The sequence below is a fragment of the Carex rostrata genome, chromosome 15, assembly GCF_964058835.1.
Source record: "Carex rostrata chromosome 15, lpCarRost1.2, whole genome shotgun sequence".
NCBI classification, from domain to species: Eukaryota; Viridiplantae; Streptophyta; class Magnoliopsida; order Poales; family Cyperaceae; genus Carex; species Carex rostrata.
In genome coordinates this window covers 753,177-774,867 of record NC_135932.1, presented here as the reverse complement: position 1 = coordinate 774,867, position 21,691 = coordinate 753,177, and the positions used below count along the sequence as shown (strand labels likewise).

At 33.6% G+C, this 21,691-nt stretch overlaps 3 protein-coding genes and 1 non-coding gene across 5 annotated transcripts; 1 reads left to right on the top strand and 3 right to left on the bottom strand.

The window, feature by feature from the left end:
• The first annotated feature begins 5,072 nt into the window (after positions 1-5,072).
• On the top strand, positions 5,073-6,779 carry LOC144566703 (protein INCREASED RESISTANCE TO MYZUS PERSICAE 1-like). The gene is made up of 2 exons (XM_078316728.1): positions 5,073-5,517; positions 6,411-6,779. Exons 1-2 carry the CDS (start codon positions 5,210-5,212, stop codon positions 6,553-6,555), a joined length of 453 nt encoding a protein of 150 aa, XP_078172854.1. The 5' UTR covers positions 5,073-5,209; the 3' UTR covers positions 6,556-6,779.
• A 3,802-nt stretch (positions 6,780-10,581) lies between these two features.
• On the bottom strand, positions 10,582-13,228 carry LOC144566573 (agamous-like MADS-box protein AGL104). Its single transcript, XM_078316627.1, has 9 exons — positions 12,889-13,228; positions 12,510-12,560; positions 12,361-12,379; positions 12,169-12,236; positions 11,959-11,992; positions 11,712-11,773; positions 11,533-11,644; positions 11,090-11,433; positions 10,582-10,973 (listed from the first exon to the last, which is right to left on the bottom strand). The coding sequence occupies exons 1-9, from the start codon at positions 13,071-13,073 to the stop codon at positions 10,808-10,810; spliced, it is 1,041 nt and encodes a 346-aa protein (XP_078172753.1). The 5' UTR covers positions 13,074-13,228; the 3' UTR covers positions 10,582-10,807.
• Positions 13,229-17,351: 4,123 nt separating this feature from the next.
• RTE1 (protein REVERSION-TO-ETHYLENE SENSITIVITY-like protein (DUF778)) lies at positions 17,352-20,679 on the bottom strand. 2 transcript variants are annotated; one of them, XM_078316960.1, is made up of 3 exons: positions 20,489-20,679; positions 18,213-18,596; positions 17,352-17,868 (listed from the first exon to the last, which is right to left on the bottom strand). In XM_078316960.1, exons 2-3 carry the CDS (start codon positions 18,480-18,482, stop codon positions 17,449-17,451), a joined length of 690 nt encoding a protein of 229 aa, XP_078173086.1. In that variant the 5' UTR covers positions 18,483-18,596; positions 20,489-20,679; the 3' UTR covers positions 17,352-17,448. The 2 variants fall into 2 exon arrangements, with proteins under 2 accessions (XP_078173086.1, XP_078173087.1); XM_078316961.1 differs by having other exon boundaries at positions 18,213-18,592.
• Positions 20,680-21,284: 605 nt separating this feature from the next.
• On the bottom strand, positions 21,285-21,390 carry LOC144566940 (small nucleolar RNA R71). The gene has a single exon (XR_013515314.1). It is a non-coding gene; the product is annotated as a small nucleolar RNA R71 (small nucleolar RNA).
• Positions 21,391-21,691: the final 301 nt, after the last annotated feature.

The window sequence follows — 21,691 nt, the reverse complement described above, 5'->3', positions numbered from 1 at the left end:
ACGGTCGGAGAAAATTCTCGTAGGTATCCGGAGAGCTTGGAGAACCAGGCCAAACTTGACCTCATCAGTCATCACACTTTAACTTGTATTTTATAACTTCTGTTACTTCACGAGAACATTTTAACTTACCCTATCCTTTATTTAAAAAGAATCCTCAAAATATTCCTAGGTCAGAAAATAATAACAGGCTATACTAAAATTCCAATCCTAGGTTTTTACAATGGAGCCTGATAATTGTACCTCAAATGAAATTTTCAAGCGTATCCCTCAAGTAGTTTAACAAAAAAAACTTCTAATGTTATCTAACTTTCATTTCCAGTGCTAATGTTCAAACATTTAAAACTCTGTTTATAACATTTTATAATGCTACTCGCAAGCATTTAAACCTCTATATGCAAGTATTAAAATTCTAAATCTGTATAGTTTTAACTCATAATTACTTTTACTTTCAACCAAAAAACGAAAAAATTCCTTTCACCCGTTTTTTTTTTTAATTTTTTTTCTGATCATTCTCATCTATTTTCTCGATGATCCGTGATAAATTTTGCGAATCTAAAAATATGAACGTTTTTTATTTGATTTTCTCTTTTAAATGGGATCCATGAAGAATAATTTTCGAGTTATATTTGTGTCGTAATTTGTTTTACCACTTTAAATCTTTATGACTTTCAGTTTTTATTTTTATTTTGCTTCAAAATAATTTAAACCTCTGTTCACAGGTATATAAACCTCATGTACAAGCATATAAACCTCACTAACAATACTTTAAATCTCTAGAATAAAACATATAAACCTCAACAATAACACTGCATTTACAAAACATATAAACCTCATGTACAAAGTCTTGAAAATTTTAATAGTTGTAGACTGAGATTTAAAAACTTAAAAATTTAAAGTGCTCATGAGTTTTACTTTAAAAAAAACAAATGACTTTAAAATTACTCAAAAGTATTTCTTCATGGATCTTATTTGAAAGATAAAATCGAATAAAAAAGGTTTGTATTTTTAGATTCGTAAAATTCATCACGGATCATCGGGAAAATAAATTATAATGATCAGAGAAAAAAATAAAAAAAAGTAGGTGAAATGAATCTTTATGTTTTTTGCTTGAAAACAAAAGTAGTTAGGAGTTAAAACTATGTAGATTTAGAATTTTAATGCTTTCAGACAGAGGTTTACATGCTTACGAGTAGCATTGTAAAATGTTATAAACATAGTTTTAAATGTTTTGATATTAGCGCTGGAAATGAAAGTTAGATAACATTGAAAGTTTTTTCTGTTAAACTACTTGGAAGACGCGCTCGGGTATGATGGCTCGGGGAGAAATGTTCTGGTACCCCGAGTCATCAAACCCGAGCCTGTCCCCGAACTGGTTTAACTGGTTTTAACCGTCCACTAATAACGGTAATTTATTAATTTGCCATTAATTAATGCATCACTATTTTAACGCATTGTTGTTTTCATTTGATTGTTTTAAACGTTAGCTTTGCATGCTTTTGTACTGTGTTTTAATTTCGTGAACAGTTTGTTAGGAGCAGTTGTAATCATCAATCCCCGAGCAGTCCCCCAGCTTGTTAACGGTCCTCTAATCATTTGCTAACTACTTAAGGACTTTAACTAGTTAAACTAGTTATAAGTACTTTAAAGTACTTTAGTGTACTTTAAAGTACAAGTTATAATGATTAGCTCGGGTATTAGCTCGGGAATTGGTTCTAATTTTAATGATAAGCATAAATTTTAATGATGAAAATTAACTGCCTTTGATATTTAATAACTAAAAAAAGAGTCTCCATTTTATTTCTGTTTTGCTTCGTTTCTTCTCTCTTTATTTTCTTTCTCTTCGTGCTTTCCATCGTTGATCGATGTTTCAAACCTTACAGCATAGTAAGTTTGAGCATTTTTTACTGAATACTTTTATTTCTTACTTTTGTTTCTTAATTGATGTTTAAATTATGAAGTGAATATATTTATATGGTTTGTACGTTAGCTTTGAATGCTTCTAATTTGTTATAGTTAATGGTTTAAAAATGGGAAGTATTAGTTAGCTTTTAATGGTATTTACGTTATCTTTGAATGCTTCTAATTTGTTATAGTGAATGGTCTAAATATGGATATTATGAGTTAGCTTTCAATGTTATGTAGTTTAGCTTTTAATGTTAAATTGTTATAGTTAATTGTTTACATAGGGTGGATAATGAGCTAGATTTACATTGTTTATGTGATAAATTTTTTTAATATGTGCTCGAAGCATTCAAAGTAGCAGTTTCATTGTTATTTAATAGATGTCTGCTTGGTTACAAATTGTCATTATTGTGAAAAGTTGTAATTTTGACAACTTAAAATAATTGATGAGTCTGGTAAGAATGATTGTTTCAAAGTAGTAGTTTTATTGTTATTTAATAGAGGTTTGCATGCTTAGAAATTGTCATTGTTGGGAAAAGTTGTAATTTTGACAACTTAAAATAATTGATGAGTTTCGAAGTACTACTTTCATTGTTATTTAATAAATGTTTGCATGCTTAGAAATTCAGAGTTGTAATCATTCTAGAATGTATGGAAAAAATTTGTGCTAGGGACGCGCTCGGGGATTGGTACAAATTTAGAGCTGTTAGTTTGTGCTTGGGGACGCGTTCGGGGATTGGTTGAAATTTATAGCTGTCAACATTCTAGAATGTTTAAGAAAAATTTGCACTCGGGGACGAATTCGGGGATTCGTCTTTTTAAAAAAAAAATTAAAATTTAACTCATTAACAATGAAAGTTAAACATTAGAACGTAGTTGATTAATCGCTTTCGTTTACATGTTTAAATTATACGATTGTTTCGCTGCAATTGGCGTTACTTTTGTTAACTTTTTTAACATAGTATTTTTTGCTTCATGCAGCGAAAGACTATACAATAAAGAAATATTGGTACTGTTATTGCACTGTATGAAGTAAAACCTGTTCGGTTTGTCACCGGCATTCTAGAAAGTTGAGAAACGCACGCGGGGATTTTATTTGGGGTACAATTATCATCTTTCTTTTACAATTACATACAACACGTGTAACAATGTCATTTGACATAATAGTGATCAGGTACATCAATAATTAATAACCTATATTAATTAAAAGAAAAGAATAAATTCATATAAGAAATATTTTAGGGATTTATGTATGCCGGAAAACGTATCTAATATAGAATATATATTTACAATAAAAAATATGTAGCTTAACTCTAAAACTCATAAAATCGATTTCAAATGACGAATCCGAACCGTTGAAATCCGCCTACCTTACGTGTGATGCATCTACATATGAAATTTTTAAACATTCGAATTAATTTAGTATAAAGTCAAGCGGTCAAAATTAGAAGGTTAATAAATTAATTTTAGTGCATTCATTTTTGAACGTTTTTTGACCGCTTGACTTTATACTAAATTAATTCGAATGTTTAAAAATTACACATGTAGATGCATCACACATAAGGTAGGCGGATTTCAACGGTTCAGATTCAATATTTGAAATCGATTTGATAAGTTTTAGAGTTAAGCTCACCAAAACTTTGGTGAGCTTAAGAGCACCCTAGTTCTACTCATAAAATTGACTGCTGAAAATTTAAAACATAATCTTGTAATATATTTTAGGAGTACAGGACACATTAAACTGGGTTTTTAACCAAACAGGATAGATAAGTGTAAAATTTTGTTATTATATTAAATTTAATTTTCTTTAAATTGGGGAAAGGGGTAAAGGTACAGATTTGTTGGGGTGTGTGAAGAAAACGACAAAAGTACAGTAGAGAGATGCAATTACTGTGTGGCCAATCCTGTGGCAAAGCAGTGATGCCACGCCGCTTACATCCTAGTTGGAATCCGTATTACGCCAGGTACCTGGTGGAAGTGGTAAATCTGAACCGTTTATTTCACTTCGCACGAATTTCAAAGCAGATTCCCTACAGCTTCAACATACACCGGATTGAGTTTGATATAGATGAAATTGATCTGAACCGTCTATTTTTTTCAATTGCACCTCCAGTACCGAGGGGGAAACGGACTCTCCTAATTGTACTTCTAAAAAAATATTAACAATTTTCTAATTTTAGTCTCACAATATTTTTAATTAAAATTTTCTTATTTACTGCAGTGTATAATTTAAGTAGTTCATGCTGAACTGATAAGCATATTCTCTCCCGTTAAAAAACTAAAACAAACAATTAAATATATTTTTTTCTCAAAAAACTAATTAATTGTTTATTTGCTTTCATTTTTTTTAAATTGTTAAATACCCACTTCATTAGAAATTATTACATGTATATACAATAATTTATTTCTAGTTTTTCTCTATGCTACAACATCATACCACATTGCGTCTAACCATTATTTTATGCAAATTAATTTGTTAAAAAATTATACTAGAAGATGATACGACTAAATTTATTTAATCAGAAAATATTCAATGTCGTACCAAAATAAGTTTATACAAAATTGACCATCTAGATGCACAATCACCCCAAATTTTTTGGCCGGGCACTTGTGCAACTTGGCACGATTTTTTTGGTAAAAAAAATGACACATTTTTAATTTAATTATTTGAGCACAGAAAGATAATACAATTTTTTTTAAATCAGTTCTCAATTAAAAAAAAAGGTTGTCCATAACATTTTTCCTAATTTCATCAATTCTTCTCTCTTTTCCTTTAAACGCCTTTGTCCATTAACCTTTTCCAATCGAAGCATACAGAACAAGAGAAATTGCACCACAGTAAAATATTTAAAATGGAGAAATAGAAACAACCAAGAGATGTACACGTGTAGGAACACATATCGCCTAAATTAACTTAAATTTTGAGTTTATATCAGGACCGTACGATCTGCTTCAGCACGAATATTAAAGGACCCGTGAATTCCACCTCGGGCTTGATTGACCCAGATTATGATCGGACGGTTTATATCTAAAGTCAAAATTTGGGTTGCATCCGAGGATCCGGACTCCACGTGTAGAGCCATTAATCCGCGCCTTTAGAGAGGATCTGATGGACGGCTGAGATTGGTTCTCTTTTCATTTATAGGCTTCTCTTCCCACTTTCTCTCTCTGTCCCCAAAACCTCTGTAGTGCTACTAATTTATCTGTCTCTCTCTCTCTCTCTCTCTCTTCACTCCACAGAGGCGAAAAACAAAAGAGAAAAGAATTAAAAATTAAATAAATAAAATTAAGAAAAAAAAAGGAAAATATGTTGGGGAAGAGAGCTAGGCAGGCGATGAAGCGAACAACAAGCATGAAGGAGTTCTCCCTCGACCCCTCGGCTGTCCACGTGGATGCCTCTCAGCCATCGGATCCGGCGGTGGCGCGCCAGAGAGTGGCGGAGGCGAGGAGGTTCGGAGGAGCAGGGTCTGAGTGGCTGGGAACGCGCCACGTGTCAGGACACCGGACCAGGAGGAACTCTGCCGACTTTGTCGGTGCTGACTCGGCACCTTTTCTCAGAGCTTGTGGTCTGTGCAAGCGTAACCTCGGTCCCGGTCGCGACACCTACATGTACAGGTATTGATCTAAATCTTATGCTTTAAGTTGGATTTGAGATCCGAAAAATTTTCTTTTAAATTTTTTTCGCTTTTTATACTCTAGTTGTTTATTCAATTACATTTAGTGGATTGGAGTTAGTGGTATGAATTCCTTTTTTAAATTTGGACGTAATGGTTGTCAGTTCAGAGATTTAATTCGGAGTACCGATTGTTATTTCAGAGATGGATATGTGAGTCGTTTAATCTAATTAGGAAAAAAAAAAGGTATTTTTAAAACTTTGTTCATTTAAGATCATCAGATTCTATTGCCGCCTGCTCAGTAGATCTTTATATTTTTGTTAGTTTAAAAGATTTAAATGAAAAATGCCTAGAGCTTGTCATAGATTATTGAGTATATACAAAGTGACATGATATTTCTCCTGAATTGATTGCTAAGTTAGTATTTTATTTCTGGAACAATTTAATTTTCATGAATCTAAATTTCCCAGTTCCTTGTATGAGCAGGCAAATTGTTATAACTTTTTTTTTTTTTTTTGTACAAATACTAAGAACAATTTGAAATTAGCTAGGTTTTATATAATTAAAGCAAACACCATATTTTTGTATTTCTAGTAGTAATTATTAGAGTCGTCTCATGATAAACAAGTCAATAAAAGAAATAGGAAATTTATAATAAAATTTGATTTTGCTGATCAAACGAATCAAATGAACTATTACTTAAATCACTGAGAATCTATCACCTAGAATTGATTTTTTAAAAATCAAACAGTACCTATTCTTGGATCTCAAAATCAAGAAATTTCATTTTCATATCTTATACAATAATGAATAATGTCTACTAGTCTACTAGACCACTATCATATTTTTTATTCACTAATAAAATTACTTAGCTAAATCCTCAATTTTGAACAGGGGTGAGGTGGCATTTTGTAGCCTGGAGTGCAGACAACAACAGATGAACTTAGATGAGCGCATCGACAAGTGTGCACTGACATCGGGGCCTGCACAGGCGGCCTCCGACCAATCAGCAAACGGGGAGACTGTCGCCGCCGCATAGGATCCTAAAATGGTTTCCCCCCAATCCCCATAGGTGGATTTCTTATTATATAAAATTATATAGTGAATATAATATAGAAACTTAATTTGAGGCCAAGCTGGACAGATGTAGACCCGTGATTGGAGGAGGGGGTGCTGGGATCATGAAATGGATGTATGGTCTAAATTTTGCGACATCAATCCATGTTAAATTTACAATTAATAGAGAAATGTGTTTGTTGCTTAGTCGCTGGTGAGAATCGGGATTTTGGGGGCACCGTTTTGATCTTTTGCTAGTTAAATAAAATTATGTTATGTAGATAAACTTATAACTAAAATATCCAGAATCTTACTACATTAACTTCTAAATTCTGATATAGTTCCTTTATTTTTGGCAATTGATTGTTTGATCTCGTACACTAACTAGTAAGAGGAATTAAACGCCTATGATTATTAATGCCTATTATTGATAATATATCTAGATTTTTGACACATATCTTGATATGATAACACAACTAGATTTATTTTAATGAAACAAATAACTATTCTTGTAAAACTTAACAAAATTAACTGATTGAATATTGTGTATATATTATGCTATACGGGTACTCAAAAAGTTGCATAATTTTATTTTATTTCGGCTATGTATCAAAAGCTAATCAAATCAACATATTGAATGTTAGCACTTTTGACACCAATCAATCATGCAACACATTTTAGCAACCAGTTGATAGTTGTTATTATGTAGGTTTTAGCAATTAAGCATAACATTTCTTTCATCTCTCCATAATTATGCCCCAAAAGGATTCAAAACTTTATCATCTTAGCAAAAATTACCTGAATTAATTATGCACGAACATCTGATTGAAAATATGTCTATTGACGTAATGTGATTGCATCAAGTAGTTGACAGAGAATGATGCGGGAGCCTTAGTTTTGTAGTTCTAAATAAATCTTTTATTGTACACTTGGTAGTGCTACCTGGATATATATATAAAAACAAAAAAAACAAAGAAAAGAAAAGAAAATATGTCTTAGATTTTATATCTTGAAAGAACTAATTGTGAAGTTAAAGAAAGTATTATCATAATTAAAAAAAAAACAAAAACACAGAAAAGAAAATAAAATATGTCTTAGATCTTATATCTTGAAAGAACTAATTGTGAAGTTAAAGAAAGTATTATCATAATTAAAAAAAAAAAAAAAACAAAGAAAAGAAAGAAAATATGTCTTAGATTTTATATCTTGAAAGAACTGATTGTGAAGTTAAAGAAAGTATTATCATAATTGACGGAAAAATAGTGTATGATTGTTGTAATATTCTGTCGTATCATATCAAATTATTGGTTTTGTACTTCTAGCTCAAAACTAGGAAAAAATTTCCTACTCTCCTTTATGATGTTATTTTTATTGAAAGAAAAAATAATTACGCTGAATTAAGGGTAAAGCTACGATGCTATGGGTTGCATAGAGGGCTATGGTGCTACGGCTCAATATTTGAGTTTTCAAAATTTTAACGGTCGATCCGAACCATTCATTTTGATCTCCATATTAATATGTGTTTGGAGACCAAATTTTACATTTTTTCGAAATTGTTTGCTATTTTTTTAGATAGGTAGAAAATCAGTTGATCTAAAAAAGTATGCACCATTTAGATATTTGATTTTCTACCTATCTAAAAAAATAGTAATTTTTTTTTTAAAAAATGTAAAATTTGGTTTCCAAACACATACTAATATGGAGAACAAGATGAACGGTTCGGATTGACCGTTAGGATTTTGAAAACTCGAATATTGAACCGTAGCACCGTAGCCCTCTATGCAACCCATAGCACCGTAGCCTTACCCCTGAAGAATATTCGAGTTTTTAAAATCCTAACGGTCGATCCGAACCGTTCATTTTGATCTCCATATTAATATGTGTTTGGAGACCAAATTTTACATTTTTTTCGAAATTGTTTGCTATTTTTTTAGATAGGTAGAAAATCAGTTGATCTAAAAAATTATGCACCATTTAGATATTTGATTTTCTACCTATCTAAAAAAATAGTAATTTTTTTTAAAAAATGTAAAATTTGGTCTCCAAATACATACTAATATGGAGAACAAGATGAACGGTTCGGATTGACCGTTAGGATTTTGAAAACTCGAATATTGAACCGTAGCACCGTAGCTCTCTATGCAACCCATAGCACCGTAGCCTTACCCCTGAAGAATATTCGAGTTTTTAAAATCCTAACGGTCGATCCGAACCGTTCATCTTGATCTCCATATTAATATGTGTTTGGAGACCAAATTTTACATTTTTTGGAAATTTTTTACTATTTTTTTAGATAGGTAGAAATTCAGTTGATCTAAAAAATAGCAGTAGGTAAGATTAATTAAACAAAAAAATGGTGTTAAGCGTAATGTAAGAGATGTGACTAATCATCACAAGACAAGACAAATGAATCTTATGTTTCGTTAATTAAGTTTGATAAGATAAAAATTAAATTAAAAGGGGCGGTGCTTTGACATCATATATCCCACCAACAATCATCAAATCAATAAAAGAGTTGATGACCTCATTTGTCACCTCTTATCAAACTATTAAATCATCAAGTACAAACAAAACTGAACTAATCAGTAATTAAAAAAAGTGTAGTCTCACTTGTAGTTGTAGAGACATTATGACTTAGATGCTGACATGGATTAGAGAAAATCATCACCTTTTGTGATATTTAATAAACTGTTTAATTTTGGGGTGCACTGAATAAAACATGCATCTCCAACAACTTGCAATCACAACAAATATTTGCTGTTTTACAATAATTCACACTGTCCAATTGAAATTATTTTTTTCTTTTTTCTTTTTATGTGTCTCCATCTTTGAATAGCAAAACTTAATTATACGTGATGCGCCAAATATCCTTATATATCTCTAGATTTCAAAGTTTGGTTTTCACTTCTCAGTTTGTAAGCATCACTTTTATTTAATTATATACATAGTTTAATGAGAAACCTTCGGCTACCTCCGCTTTTTTTTTTTTCTTCATTATGCCTTTATTTTAAACTTTAATAACTTCAAATTAAAATTAAAATATCAAAATAAAATCATTAGATATGATCTATATCAATTTCTCTATGTGTATTTCAACTTTATTTTGATTATATCAAGAGCTTGGAAAAATAGATATTGATTTTTGAACTGATTGATTCATATAAAATAAAATTGAAAAGTGATAATTTTTTATGTGCATGTAGAAAAATTAATATTGATCACATTTAATTGTTTTATTTTGATATATAAATTTAAAAAAATATTATTAGAAAATGAAAAATAGAGAAATAAAAGTATTTGAAGTTTTGAACCCTTCTCTAATTTAATTACATGATTTATTTTAGTGTAATCCTGCATAGACAACTACATGCGGGGTAGATGCCGCTATTGATTGCAGATTTGCAGTGTACAAATAATGCGTGAATATGTACTTTCTTTGATGACTAGGCAATGTTTTGGAATGCTAAATGAGTTGAGCCAGTGAGACTTGAATTAATAATTACACTTCCTTTGGAAGTCCAAGACTCCAAGTAATACAATTATTATACAAATCACTTTTGCTTACAATGTGCTATCAGATTCCTTCATGAAAGCAACATGTTTGGTACTAGACTACTAGGTCTAGCTCATATTTTCTAGGCCAGGCCCAATTATTTTTTTGGGCCGGGCCGGGTGGATGGTCATAAAATTTTTTTTATATGTCCAATTTAAATTTACAGGAAACTTTGAAAAACCTAAATACGTACAGTGATTGGACAATATTGATACTACTGCTGCACATCAAAGCGAACCAATTAAGAATAATAAGATGAACACATAAATACGTACAAGAATTAATAAAAATTAATATACGTTTTATCACCATTCTAGCACTAGTCTGTCTAGCCTGACCATATAGTATTAATTTGTACAACAATTATCAATTATTAGGCATCTAGGGACACATAAATCATGTCAAAAATATATATTAATAGGATATATCTTTTTTTTTTTCTCTAATAATATATGGAACAAAATTGGAAATACAAGAGCAGCATACCTTGTCTCAAAAAAAGAAAGAAAATTATGCAAAAATATCAACTAAATAATAAAATGTGCTCCAAAAAGTATCTGAGAAAACAAAATTAGAACTCTCAAATCGCACACAATCCCGTGCATTCCTATCCTAAAAAAAAAATTATGAAAACAAACTCCTAACCAACTGTTTATTTTTAGCACAAATTAACATGAACTCATTACGAATAAGGGAGCTGTTCAGGCGGCACGAAAGAGGCACCCCAGCTTGCCTCTGTCATTGACGGGTCCCATGCCATGAACTCATTGACAGATCCAAAGTTGAGCATTGGTGGCTTGGGTTGTTGTCTGTTTGCTGGAACCGTCGTATCCGGAACATCCAAATCTCTGTTACATCGAATTCCATATGCTTGCAATTTAAATTTTCAATCAAACAAAGATAAACATGTATATTTTACACCAAGGGTTAATAATATTTACACACAAAATAAGCGTCGAATTACCTAAGGTACATCAAGCATGGGTCAGCTGGTTCAAGGCAATTTGTTGGATTTACCGAAACCTCGGTTTTCAATTGGAAGCCCTCGGTTTCTGCAGCTCCTTGCACAGTCAATGCATCATTAGGTAGTTGCATATAGGTCCCGTCAGCTTGCAGTTGCACATAAAACCCATCTTGTGGGGGTTGCATGTAAAACTCATCTTGTTGCGGTTGCATTTGCATGTAGGTCCCTTCGGGCTGCTGAATGTTTAACACTTCTTGTTGTGGTTGGAGAAACACCCCGCTTTGGTTTGGTAGACTAGACGAAGACGATTCGCCAGGACTAATGCATTTTTGTAATAATATATTCTACCATGCAAAAGACCAAACACAAGCTCATAAGCATATATAATATTTGCTTAAAATGAAATAGGCATATATAATATATTTTTAGGTATATCTATTTACCTTCCTTTCAGTGATCTGAGCAAGGATCCTCATAAGCATTCTCTCGCGCTCTTCAAAATCTATTGGGGTCATAGGTGCGTCTTTCTGTTGCTCCGGGTCTATATAAAAGAACCTAATGCACACAAAATGGAAAAATTACACCTGCCTTTATTACAAAATTATGAGAAATAGAAACTAACCTTATGTACTGCTGGAGGCAATGCAGCTTCTGTTGATGCTTGGCTAATTCTGACCCGAGCTCCTAAAAGATAACACACGGTTGCACACAATATTAATTCCATAATAATTATTTCAATAGTTTCTTACAAATTAAATGTGTGCTAGTTATTTGATAAACATTTAATGACCAATTTAAGAAAGTACAAGATTGTACATCGATCATGATAAAATTTAAATTCATTAATAAACGTTGAAAGAAATAAGTACCTCATGATCAGAGTTGGCCTCAGAAGAACTGGAACTGGAATCATTAAATAAAAGTGCAATCAGTTAGTTTACTGAAAAATGAAAGAAATAATTAATATATGATGAAAAGAATTCATATGAGAACATATTGTAATTTTTGACGTTTTGCTACCAAGTTGTTTTATTAATTTCTCCAAATCAAAATGTATGCACAAAATGAATATATTTTACCTTGATGCAGCTTGCTGTGCTGCCATATCATTCTCACATTTGAGCCTGCCAAGCATCTCTAACAGACTCTACATTTTGTTATTTATAATCAATCATGTTTAATTAGTTATTTATTTTTGTATATGACAAAAAATGAGTGAAGTTGAAAAATAAATTGATCGATCGAAAGGACGAAAGAAATTAAGCTCTTACTGCTTGGTTTTCGATGCGCCTGCTGTCGAGACAAAGATATGAAGGAAAACAATATTGCAAAAAATTTCATTAGTAAGTTTGCAAGGAGATAAAAATAAATAAAATATTATGTTGCTGATATTAGAAAGTACAAAAGGAATATTATATACCCTCTATCATGATCTGCGAGGTTGATATATCTTGAAAGCACATCCTCAATCCTAACATATATAAAATATGTTATTGCTAGAAACAAAAAAATGATACAAATCAATGTTGCTGCTCAGTAATATTAATATCATCTTTCATATAAACAAGGATTTTAACCCTGCCAACCATGTTTTAATTTGTTGATAATTTAGCATTATCTCTACATTTTGTTAATATTTAAGAATAATGTGTGATTTAAATTTGAAATGCTTTTCATGTACCGACGTCAAAAATGCCACCCACACGAACTTAATGAAATTTGCATATATGCAAGCATCGATCAGAAATTAATTATGCGCCGATTTTGAAAATATAAGATCAATCCAAATTATTTGAAACCTTCTTCGGGCCGAGAAGTGGCTAAGCTTTCCAGAGGGAGAGAACATTATAAGCGCGACCTCGACATCACACAAAACCGCTAATTCATACGCCTTCTTGATCAAACCGCTACGTCTCTTTGAGAAAGTCACTTGGCGTGACGTTGTGTTGCCGATTCTCACAATCGGTACCTTCACCCTCCCCATATTTTCTTCTTCCTTATAAATTCTTTCTATGAGATAATTAATTAAAGAGTAGAGAATTGAGTAATGGTGGAATTGAAAGAGAGCAGTAGGAGGAGGTGCTTAGAGGAATGCATGGAGAATTGGAGAGAAAGGGAAGGAGGAGAGAAGGGGTATATAAATATAAGAGGTGGTTGGAGAGAGAAAGAGGGAGAGAAATGGAAGATGCAGAGCAGAAATAGGAGAAGAGCGCGTAGAGTTAGTTTAAAAAGGTGGAACCATTTAATCAATTAATTAACACATATAATCAGTCAGTTAAGATTGAACGGAATCCACTCAGAGGTTAATCAATCTACCGGGTAAATATTTTAACAGATTACTTTTGACTTCATACAGCGCAATATTATAGAATTAAAAATGCGCTGCATAGGGTTTATGCGCTGCAGGAAAGTAAAAGTGGTCTGTTAAAATATATACCCAATGTAACGTGGTTGAGTTGCATAGGCTACTATGGCGTCCCCACAAATTCAGCCGAGGTAAGTGGAATTAGTTTGTTTTTGCAGTTTGGTACCAAAGAATCTTATAATTTTTTTAAAAATAATTTAAAATTTAATGGCTAAAATAAAATAATGGGTATATTTTAAGCTTTTAATTTTATTAAAAACAAACACAAAAAGTAAATAAAATTAATTATAGACATCTGACTTGTTAAAAATATTCAGATCAACAATTTGAATTCGTCTCCGAATAAAAAAATAAATATAGGTATCAGGGTCAACATTCAATCGTTCGATCAATCATTCAAAACTAATACCACAATTTTAAAGTTGATGAAGCCACTAATTCATTGATAAATTTGAACTAATAATATGTTAAAAAAAATCAATTAACATGACCCATTTGAGTACTGTTTTGACTTAAACGCTATACATGATCACGTGACCATTCATTTTTTGTTTATGTTATTTCAATCCCCAGTTTAAAAAAATCAATTAACATGACCCATTTGAGTACTGTTTTGGCTTAAACGCTATACATGACCATGTGACCATTCATTTCTTGTTTATGTTATTTCAATCCCCAGTTTACAAATTTAAGAAGAAACCTAGTTAGAGTAAGGAAAAATGAAAAAGCACAAATTCTCTCTTGGACCAAATTTGGGCCCTTTGATTCTCAACGGACTATTATGTAAAAACTGAAAGTAATACAACTAAAAATAAAATCAACGGCTCTATCCGACAATTCCGAAATCAAACTAGTACCCGAAAAACTAGCAAAATATTGATTGAACCCAACAATCAACAATAAATCAACTAACCAATTCTCGTAAAATCCAGCAATAAACAACCAACAGGCCCAACACAGAGTTTATCGCGCAAACCGCCACAATATCTGTTTCAACCTAATCGCTATATTTCTTAATCGTACGTAATTCACATCATATCAAGATTATAACCTTCAAATGTTGGAATTCATATCACCTACGCTAATATAATATTTAATATTTCTGTTTAGATCCGGACTGATACGGAACAAGTCCTAGGGGACGAGACCGTAAAGGTTTTGATGGTTTCCAAAGCTCAACCCATTTCGGTTCAGGGAACTTGACCCGGGTCTCGCTTGTGGAAGAGTCGAGACTTAGAGTAATTGTTGCGGTACTCTTACTCTAACCTCTTAGTACCATTAATTGTCCAAAGTTTGCCTCTAATACCTCGGGATTCATAACTTATATAAGATATTCTTTGACAATTATTTATGCGTTGTCAGAGTTGTCATACATACGGTTTAGCAGACACCTCATAGTTTCTCTATGGGAATTTATTCGTATGGACGACGGATGCCGCTGCAGGCCGAGATGGGCTTCTCAACCCGACCTTGGCCTGCTTTATCTCGTCGTGTCGGAACGACACCTTAAATGAGATCTGGGCCGTGACAGGCCTACTTGGTGTTGTGAAGGTATGGGTCTTATTCTTGTTCCCAGTCTGGTCCGGCGAAAGGATTCCGAGACCGGGTTATTCATGACCCAAACCTTATTCTTTTAAGGGCCTTGTTTACATGGCCCTATAATTAGCCTCCTAAGCCGAGATGCATCTGAGCGAGATGCATTTTGGCTTATTGACATGGATTGTCTTCTTCTCATAATCATTCCCATATATATGTTTGAGGCCCCACGGTGGTTGATATGGAACAAGTCCCGGGGGACGAGACCGTACGGATTTTGATGGTTTTCGGAGCTTGACCCGTCTCGGTTCAGGGAACTCGACCCGGATCTCGCTTGTGGAAGGGTCGAGACTTAGGGTAATTGTTGCGATACTCTTACTCTAACCTCTTAGTACCATTAATTTGTCCAAAGTCTGCCTCTACTACCTCGGGATTCAGGGCTTATATAAGATATCATCTGACAATTATTCTGCGTTGTTAGAGGAGTCCGCATACGGTTTAGCAAAAGTCTCATAGTTGCTCTATGCGGATTTATTCGTACGGACGACGGATGCCGCTGCAGGCCGAGATGGGATTCTTAATCGAACCCCGGCCTGCTTTATCTCGTTGTGTCGGAACGACACCTTAAACGAGATCTGGGCTGTGACAGGCCTGCTTGGTGTTGTGAAGGTATGGGTCTTATTCTTGTTCCCAGACTGGTCCGACGAAAGGATTCTGAGACGGGATTATTTATGACTCAAACCTTATTCTTTTAAGGGCCTTGTTTACATGGCCCTATCACAGACTGTCTAATCAGAATTCGCACAAATATTAAAGGGTTCTTGTGCATTCTACATCGGGCTGGATTGGTCCAGATTCTGATCGGACGATCCGGATCTAAATAGAAATATTATGTTACCTAGAGTCCTTACAATTCACATGAGAAGTTGGATGTTTCAAATCTTAGCTAGTACAAATTCTGGATATAATAACATTTTCATTCTAGTTGTACAAATTTAATATTGAAGTGATAATTAAAATTACAATTGTATGAATGTGAAACGACGACTAATTTAGCATCTTACTGAAATTAGTAATCTCTTTAGAAGTATCACATGATTATTTACAATTGTTTTAAATACTAATTTCAGTAATGCAAAAGAGGAAAATTACATGACAAGAAAATATATTCAATTTTAACGTCTAACAAAATTGAAATTAGAATATATTATACTGATAAAAATAGTTTAAAAAATTATTGAAAAATAAGTGCTAATTACAAATATGATAAATTAGGGGTGCACAAAAAATTCGAGATTCGTGATTCGATTCGAGTTCGATTCGAAAAAGTTCAAAAAAAATTCGATTCGAAAGTAATTCGGTTTGAAAGTAATTCAAACCAGTTCAATTCGAAATTAATTCAATTTCGAATTCGAACCAGGCCCAATTCGATTCGTGTGGTTCGCAAATCTGGCCCAGTTCGATTCGTTTACACTGTAGTGCGGAGCCAGGCCCAATTCGTTTAGGCCCAATTCATTTACGCTGTAGCCATTTCTTATATCGATTTGTTCACGCTGTAGCTAATCTTGGCGCATTCTACCAGCTGGCCGAATTCCCTACGTAAAAGGTAAGCGCATTCAATGCGTGGGGCCCTCCTTCCTGAAGTTGAAAATAAATCTGCTGCGATTCCAAATCCCTCCCTTCACATTTTAAAATGCACAAATCTCAACAAGGAGTTACCTTTTATGTACAAATCTCTAAACAAGTGAAGGGAGGGATTTGGAATCGCAGCAAATTTATTTGCCCTGAAGTTGCAAGCCCGAAAACCTCTTCTCCCCTTCCTCCTCGCTCTTCTTTCCTGAATTCGAAGCTTTAAGCTTTCTTTTAATTTAAGCTTTAAATTCGCTCTTCTTTCATGAAATCACAGCAGATTTATTTCCCTTTAAGCTTTAAGTTTTCAATTTAAGCTTTTGATTTCGATCTAATTTCGAATCAAATCGAACTAGTTCGAATTATACCGAACCGAATTCGAACTAGCCTTTTAGATTTGAAATCTATTTCAATTTCGAACTGGATTTGGTTCGAAATAATTTCGAATTCGAATTCGAACTAGGCCCAATTCGATTCGGTTCGGTTCGTTTGCAGCCCTATGATAAATGCATTAATCAGTAATTGATTAGGTGCAAACACTCATTTGTGCCGTTTAAAAAAAAAGAAAGAAAGATAACAGTTCAGCTTAAACTGATTAGAAAATGATGTTTTTTTTTAATTCCTCTGTTCCACAGATAAAAGGTAAAAATGGTTTTACCAGGTCAACTGTAATTTCACCAAGCAAACCGTTTTTAATTCCTCTGTTCTTTTACTGACCAACCTCTTCAAAACTGCATAAATTTTATTTATCATTAAAATTATTATCTATGATTGAAGCAACATCAGACCATAAAGAAAAAAATTAAATAAATAAATAAACATGAATGAATTAACAAATCAAGCCTTGAACACAGTATGTCCCAAAAACGAACCATCCAAGCAATAGAGCTGAGAAAATCGCCATGCCAACAAGGAACGGCCACCCGGCCATGAAAACCCCAATACAAACAACCACAAGAAATGGCGAAAAAGACCTAACTACCGACATTTTGTCGACCCACCTCCCTTTCCATAATATAAGCACACCCAAATTGACCACATTCCAATTTAATGAACCGTCATAGGCTAATCGGTTGAGGCATCTAGACACAAAGGAATGACAGTTACATGTGAAGAGGTTGTAGAACTTGTGCTGGAACTGCCTCATGCTTGTATTCAGTGCATCATCCCATGACAATGCGGTCCCGCTCTCAGCATGCTTGTATGGTATCATGCATTTATGGGTTGCCATATTGGTTGGGAAACAACACTGTTAAAAAAATATAAATCAGCAAGTGCAAACAAACCAAGAGAACTCACAGTACTAATTCTAATCAGCAGAATTAATCAAATTTCAGAAAAAAATTTATTCTGAAAAACAATGAGTTTTGCATTTGAGATGCCGGTACGATGTTCACCCATGGCTGGTACTGACTTATGCTAACATTTTTGATAATACAACACATGCGTAACAAAATCAAACTTAAAGAACAATGTGTAACACATTTGTAACATAGCAAAGATAAGATAGACACACATGGTGGATATTAAATCCCACAAAAGATCAAAGAGAAGTTAAGCCAAAGTTTTTTATATAAAAATAAAAAATAAAACCTTATTTCTGTCGAGTGGGATATATCTAGCAATAGCACCGTAACCAAATTCATCAACATTGACTAAGTTTGATCCGAAGAAATCCAGCACAGTGCCATCCTCGTGGCAGATGCCAATGTGGCCAATATAAGGCACCAGCCAAGACACAATTGGCAGTGGGGTCCACACCAGGCAACAAGGAAACTTCAACCGCTTTGGGTCAATTGGCTCGAGCGGCCAAAGTGTCAAAGAGGAAGAGTCTTCAATTTCAATTCCTGGTTCGAGCTCCATTGGAAGATGCGCTTTTAAAGATATCCAGCTGTGCTCTTTGGATTTCTTTTTCTTGTAATTTGATATACGGGTATAATTATAGATTGTTGTGACTTGCGAGTGCTTGTATTCTAGCTGATGAAAAAACGAAAGGTAAGTACTAAAAAAGATGAGCAGATTGCAGTCTTCAAACAAAATAAAGGGATTGCTAGGGCTAGTTGAGGCTCTAATTTGAACTTCTCATAATTTTTTTTCTAAAAAAAAAAAAAATATTTGGCTAGAAATTCGGTAATTGTTTTTTTTTTTTTTTTTCTTCTTTATCACACATTTAGAATCAAGAAATAGTTCAAATGATTTAGAAAATCAAAATCAAATTAATATCTTTGTTTTGTACAAAATAGAGAGTAAATCAAATACTTGGAAACGTCAAAAGAGGCTGGATTCGAAATTAGCATGAGAGTTGAAAAGTGGGTAAATATTTTATATCAAAGTTGCCATTTTTAATTAAAATCTAAACTAGAGATATTGGGCACACACCAAGGGTTTCATGATTTACTTGAGGGAGTAACACAAAACAGAGAGTAAGTATTAAGAATACTGATTTTTTTTGTTGTCGTTGGTGGGGGGGGGGGGGGGGAGTGAAACAGGAAAGATGCATGAACCTGTGAACCTGAGGAGTGGTTAGTTGTTCAAGAATTCCAGTTGTTAAGAACGGGAAGTTAGGTAATCTCAGTGATGCAATGGCATCAAAAAGTAAAAATAAAAATAAAACTTAGCTTAAATTTGAGCTGTTGGTACCTTTGTTCACTGAATTTCATTCGGAATTAAAAAAAAATCTACTTGTTTTTATTTTTTCATATTTATTAAAAGAAAAAAAAATGCAAAGCTTAAGCATGTGCGCCGACAGGAATCTGATATCAAGTTATGAGAAAGAGAACAAAGAGAGTGTATAGAGAGAGAGAGTGAGAAAAAAAAATTCAAAAAAAGAAGAAGGAAAAAATGAAGCATGGAATTTTATTTTACTTCGGGTCAATGTGTATATTTCATGTGTTCACCAGCAATAAGATTAGGAAGGATCAATCCGAAACCTGCTTGACAGATCATCCCACCAAAAGCTGGTATTGCTCGATTGTATAAAATGAAGAATACTACTTTAATAGTTAAACCAAAATAAACAAAGACCGGGATGCAACATGTATAACATAAATGCTATTAACAGAGCTTGACTATGCACCAGCATTGACGACAACCAAAAATTAAACCTTATTAACTAAACTGGACAAAAAAAACATAATTGACTATCCGCCATAATACAAATGAAATTTTCATTTAAGCCCGCTTCAAATGAAAATTTAATATTCAAAATTTCAGAAATCAATACGTTCATTCTGGCCCAAAATTTCAGGCAGTTGACCTCAGTGAGTTCGAAATAAGGAACTAAACTTTTAAAAGAGAGCATTGTGCCTATAGGGGAGATCCACAGACTTGAGAGAGAGAGGGGTCAACCTCCGTGGGTTAGAGCAGATTCTCAGTGAGTGAGAGGGTGGTCGATCCAGTACTTTTTGATTCTCTTTGTATGGTGAGAGATAGATTTAAATGAGCACAAATGCACCTAATACATGCCATTTTGAACTCAAATTTATCCTCGGTTGTGAAATCAGATAGAGAAAATAAAAGACAAATACCAAAGTACTTGAGGGGGGAAATTGTTAAAGCTGATTCAATACATGGAAATAGGGTATAGCTTAATGCAAAATTTCTGAAATTATGATGGATCTAGACGGTTTATATGGATTTTGTAGATCATCTTAAATTTATGAAATCAGTTTAATCAAGGGAATTCTGAAAAATGTGTAACGGTACTTCATCCATGTACTGAAATTTGTGAAAAAAATCTGAAATTATGTCATACATGGAATGGAACAAGGATTTAGTACTTGGGAGATCCGCGGTGCTATTAGTCTAGGGCTTTCACACATCAAGGGAAAGGGAAGAACGGGATTCAGCAAAGGATGAGAGAGACAAACCTTGTACGTGCGTAGACACTTCGGGGAGAAGGTGCCACCAATGCTGATGAAAAGATGACACTTACTGGATGGAGAGAGGGAACCCACCGGCGCGGGAAGGAGGCGGAGATATCAGTGGCAGAGAAGGTTTTGCTAAGGAAGAGACCACGCAATTGCTAGGGTTTTACTGTTTTCGCAAGAGATGGAGAAGAGGAAAGGAATACACATCCTCTGAGATATCTCATATTTTACGTGACTTGTTAGAAAATCTAAACCGTTGCAATACGTTCTGCACGAATCTCAAAGCTCATATAATAAGGGCCCACTACGTGACCCCGAATAGGCACCGGACACGTCGGTCACGCAAAATATGAGATATCTCAGAGGATACGCACTCAGAGGAAAGAGGGAGAGAAGGAATTTTGACTTATTTAGGATTTTATGAATTTATTTATATGTACCTCATTACGTATCGGGTTGAATTAAGGTCTACTAATGATATGCAGGTAACCGCATCACGTATCCCTTTCCAGGAGCAGTCACAAAAAAATGAATTCCATCTTCTTGAGAATTTTTGCAGATAAACCACTTGCAACTAATTTTTGACATGGCACCAAAATTTCAATTATGAATTAAGAGAGAATTTCTTCCTTTTTTTTTTTTTTGAAAAGAAAAGTTGGTTAAGTATATCTTAAATCTTAAATTTAGATAAAGCCAACCTTGACAAAAGATTAGAGCTTTTATGTGGCTAGTCTCTCAAAAAAACAATTTTGACAAAATACAACATTGTCATTAATCTTAAATTTAATGACCGCTGACTATCGATTGAGAATCACCGGTTTTCAACAACAAGATGAAGAATTTCTGAATGATGCATAGGAGCGCCACAAGGACCTCTTACGAGAGTGTCCCCATCATGAACTTGACAAATTGTTAGTTCTTCAATTCTTCTATGATGGTCTCTTCCCTCATCTAAAGCAGTTACTGGACACATCTGCAGGCGGAGCATTCAACAACCAAAGTGTCAAAGGAGTGACAAGGATAATCGACAGCTTGTGCCTAAGCTTAGATTATTCCTATACGTATGATACTAAAAAGGTGAATGAGTATGAAGTGAGCCAACTTGCCCTTATCTCATCGAAGGTCGACGCCATATGCGACATGGTCACCAATCTCACTACCCCTCATTCACCAAGAGTCAATGTAGTAGCACACATACTATGC

Excerpts from the sequence above, each read along its gene's own strand:
- RTE1 (XM_078316960.1), bottom strand. The coding sequence starts at position 18,482 with ATGGAGCTCGAACCAGGAATTGAAATTGAAGACTCTTCCTCTTTGACA. Across the intron at positions 17,869-18,212 it reads TCCCACTCGACAGAAATAAG|TGTTGTTTCCCAACCAATAT; the intron begins GTTTTATTTTTT and ends TTTTTTTAACAG.
- LOC144566573 (XM_078316627.1), bottom strand. The coding sequence starts at position 13,073 with ATGGGGAGGGTGAAGGTACCGATTGTGAGAATCGGCAACACAACGTCA. Across the intron at positions 12,561-12,888 it reads CACTTCTCGGCCCGAAGAAG|GATTGAGGATGTGCTTTCAA; the intron begins GTTTCAAATAAT and ends TATATATGTTAG. Across the intron at positions 10,974-11,089 it reads CCATGCTTGATGTACCTTAG|AGATTTGGATGTTCCGGATA; the intron begins GTAATTCGACGC and ends TCGATGTAACAG.
- LOC144566703 (XM_078316728.1), top strand. The coding sequence starts at position 5,210 with ATGTTGGGGAAGAGAGCTAGGCAGGCGATGAAGCGAACAACAAGCATG. Across the intron at positions 5,518-6,410 it reads CGCGACACCTACATGTACAG|GGGTGAGGTGGCATTTTGTA; the intron begins GTATTGATCTAA and ends AATTTTGAACAG.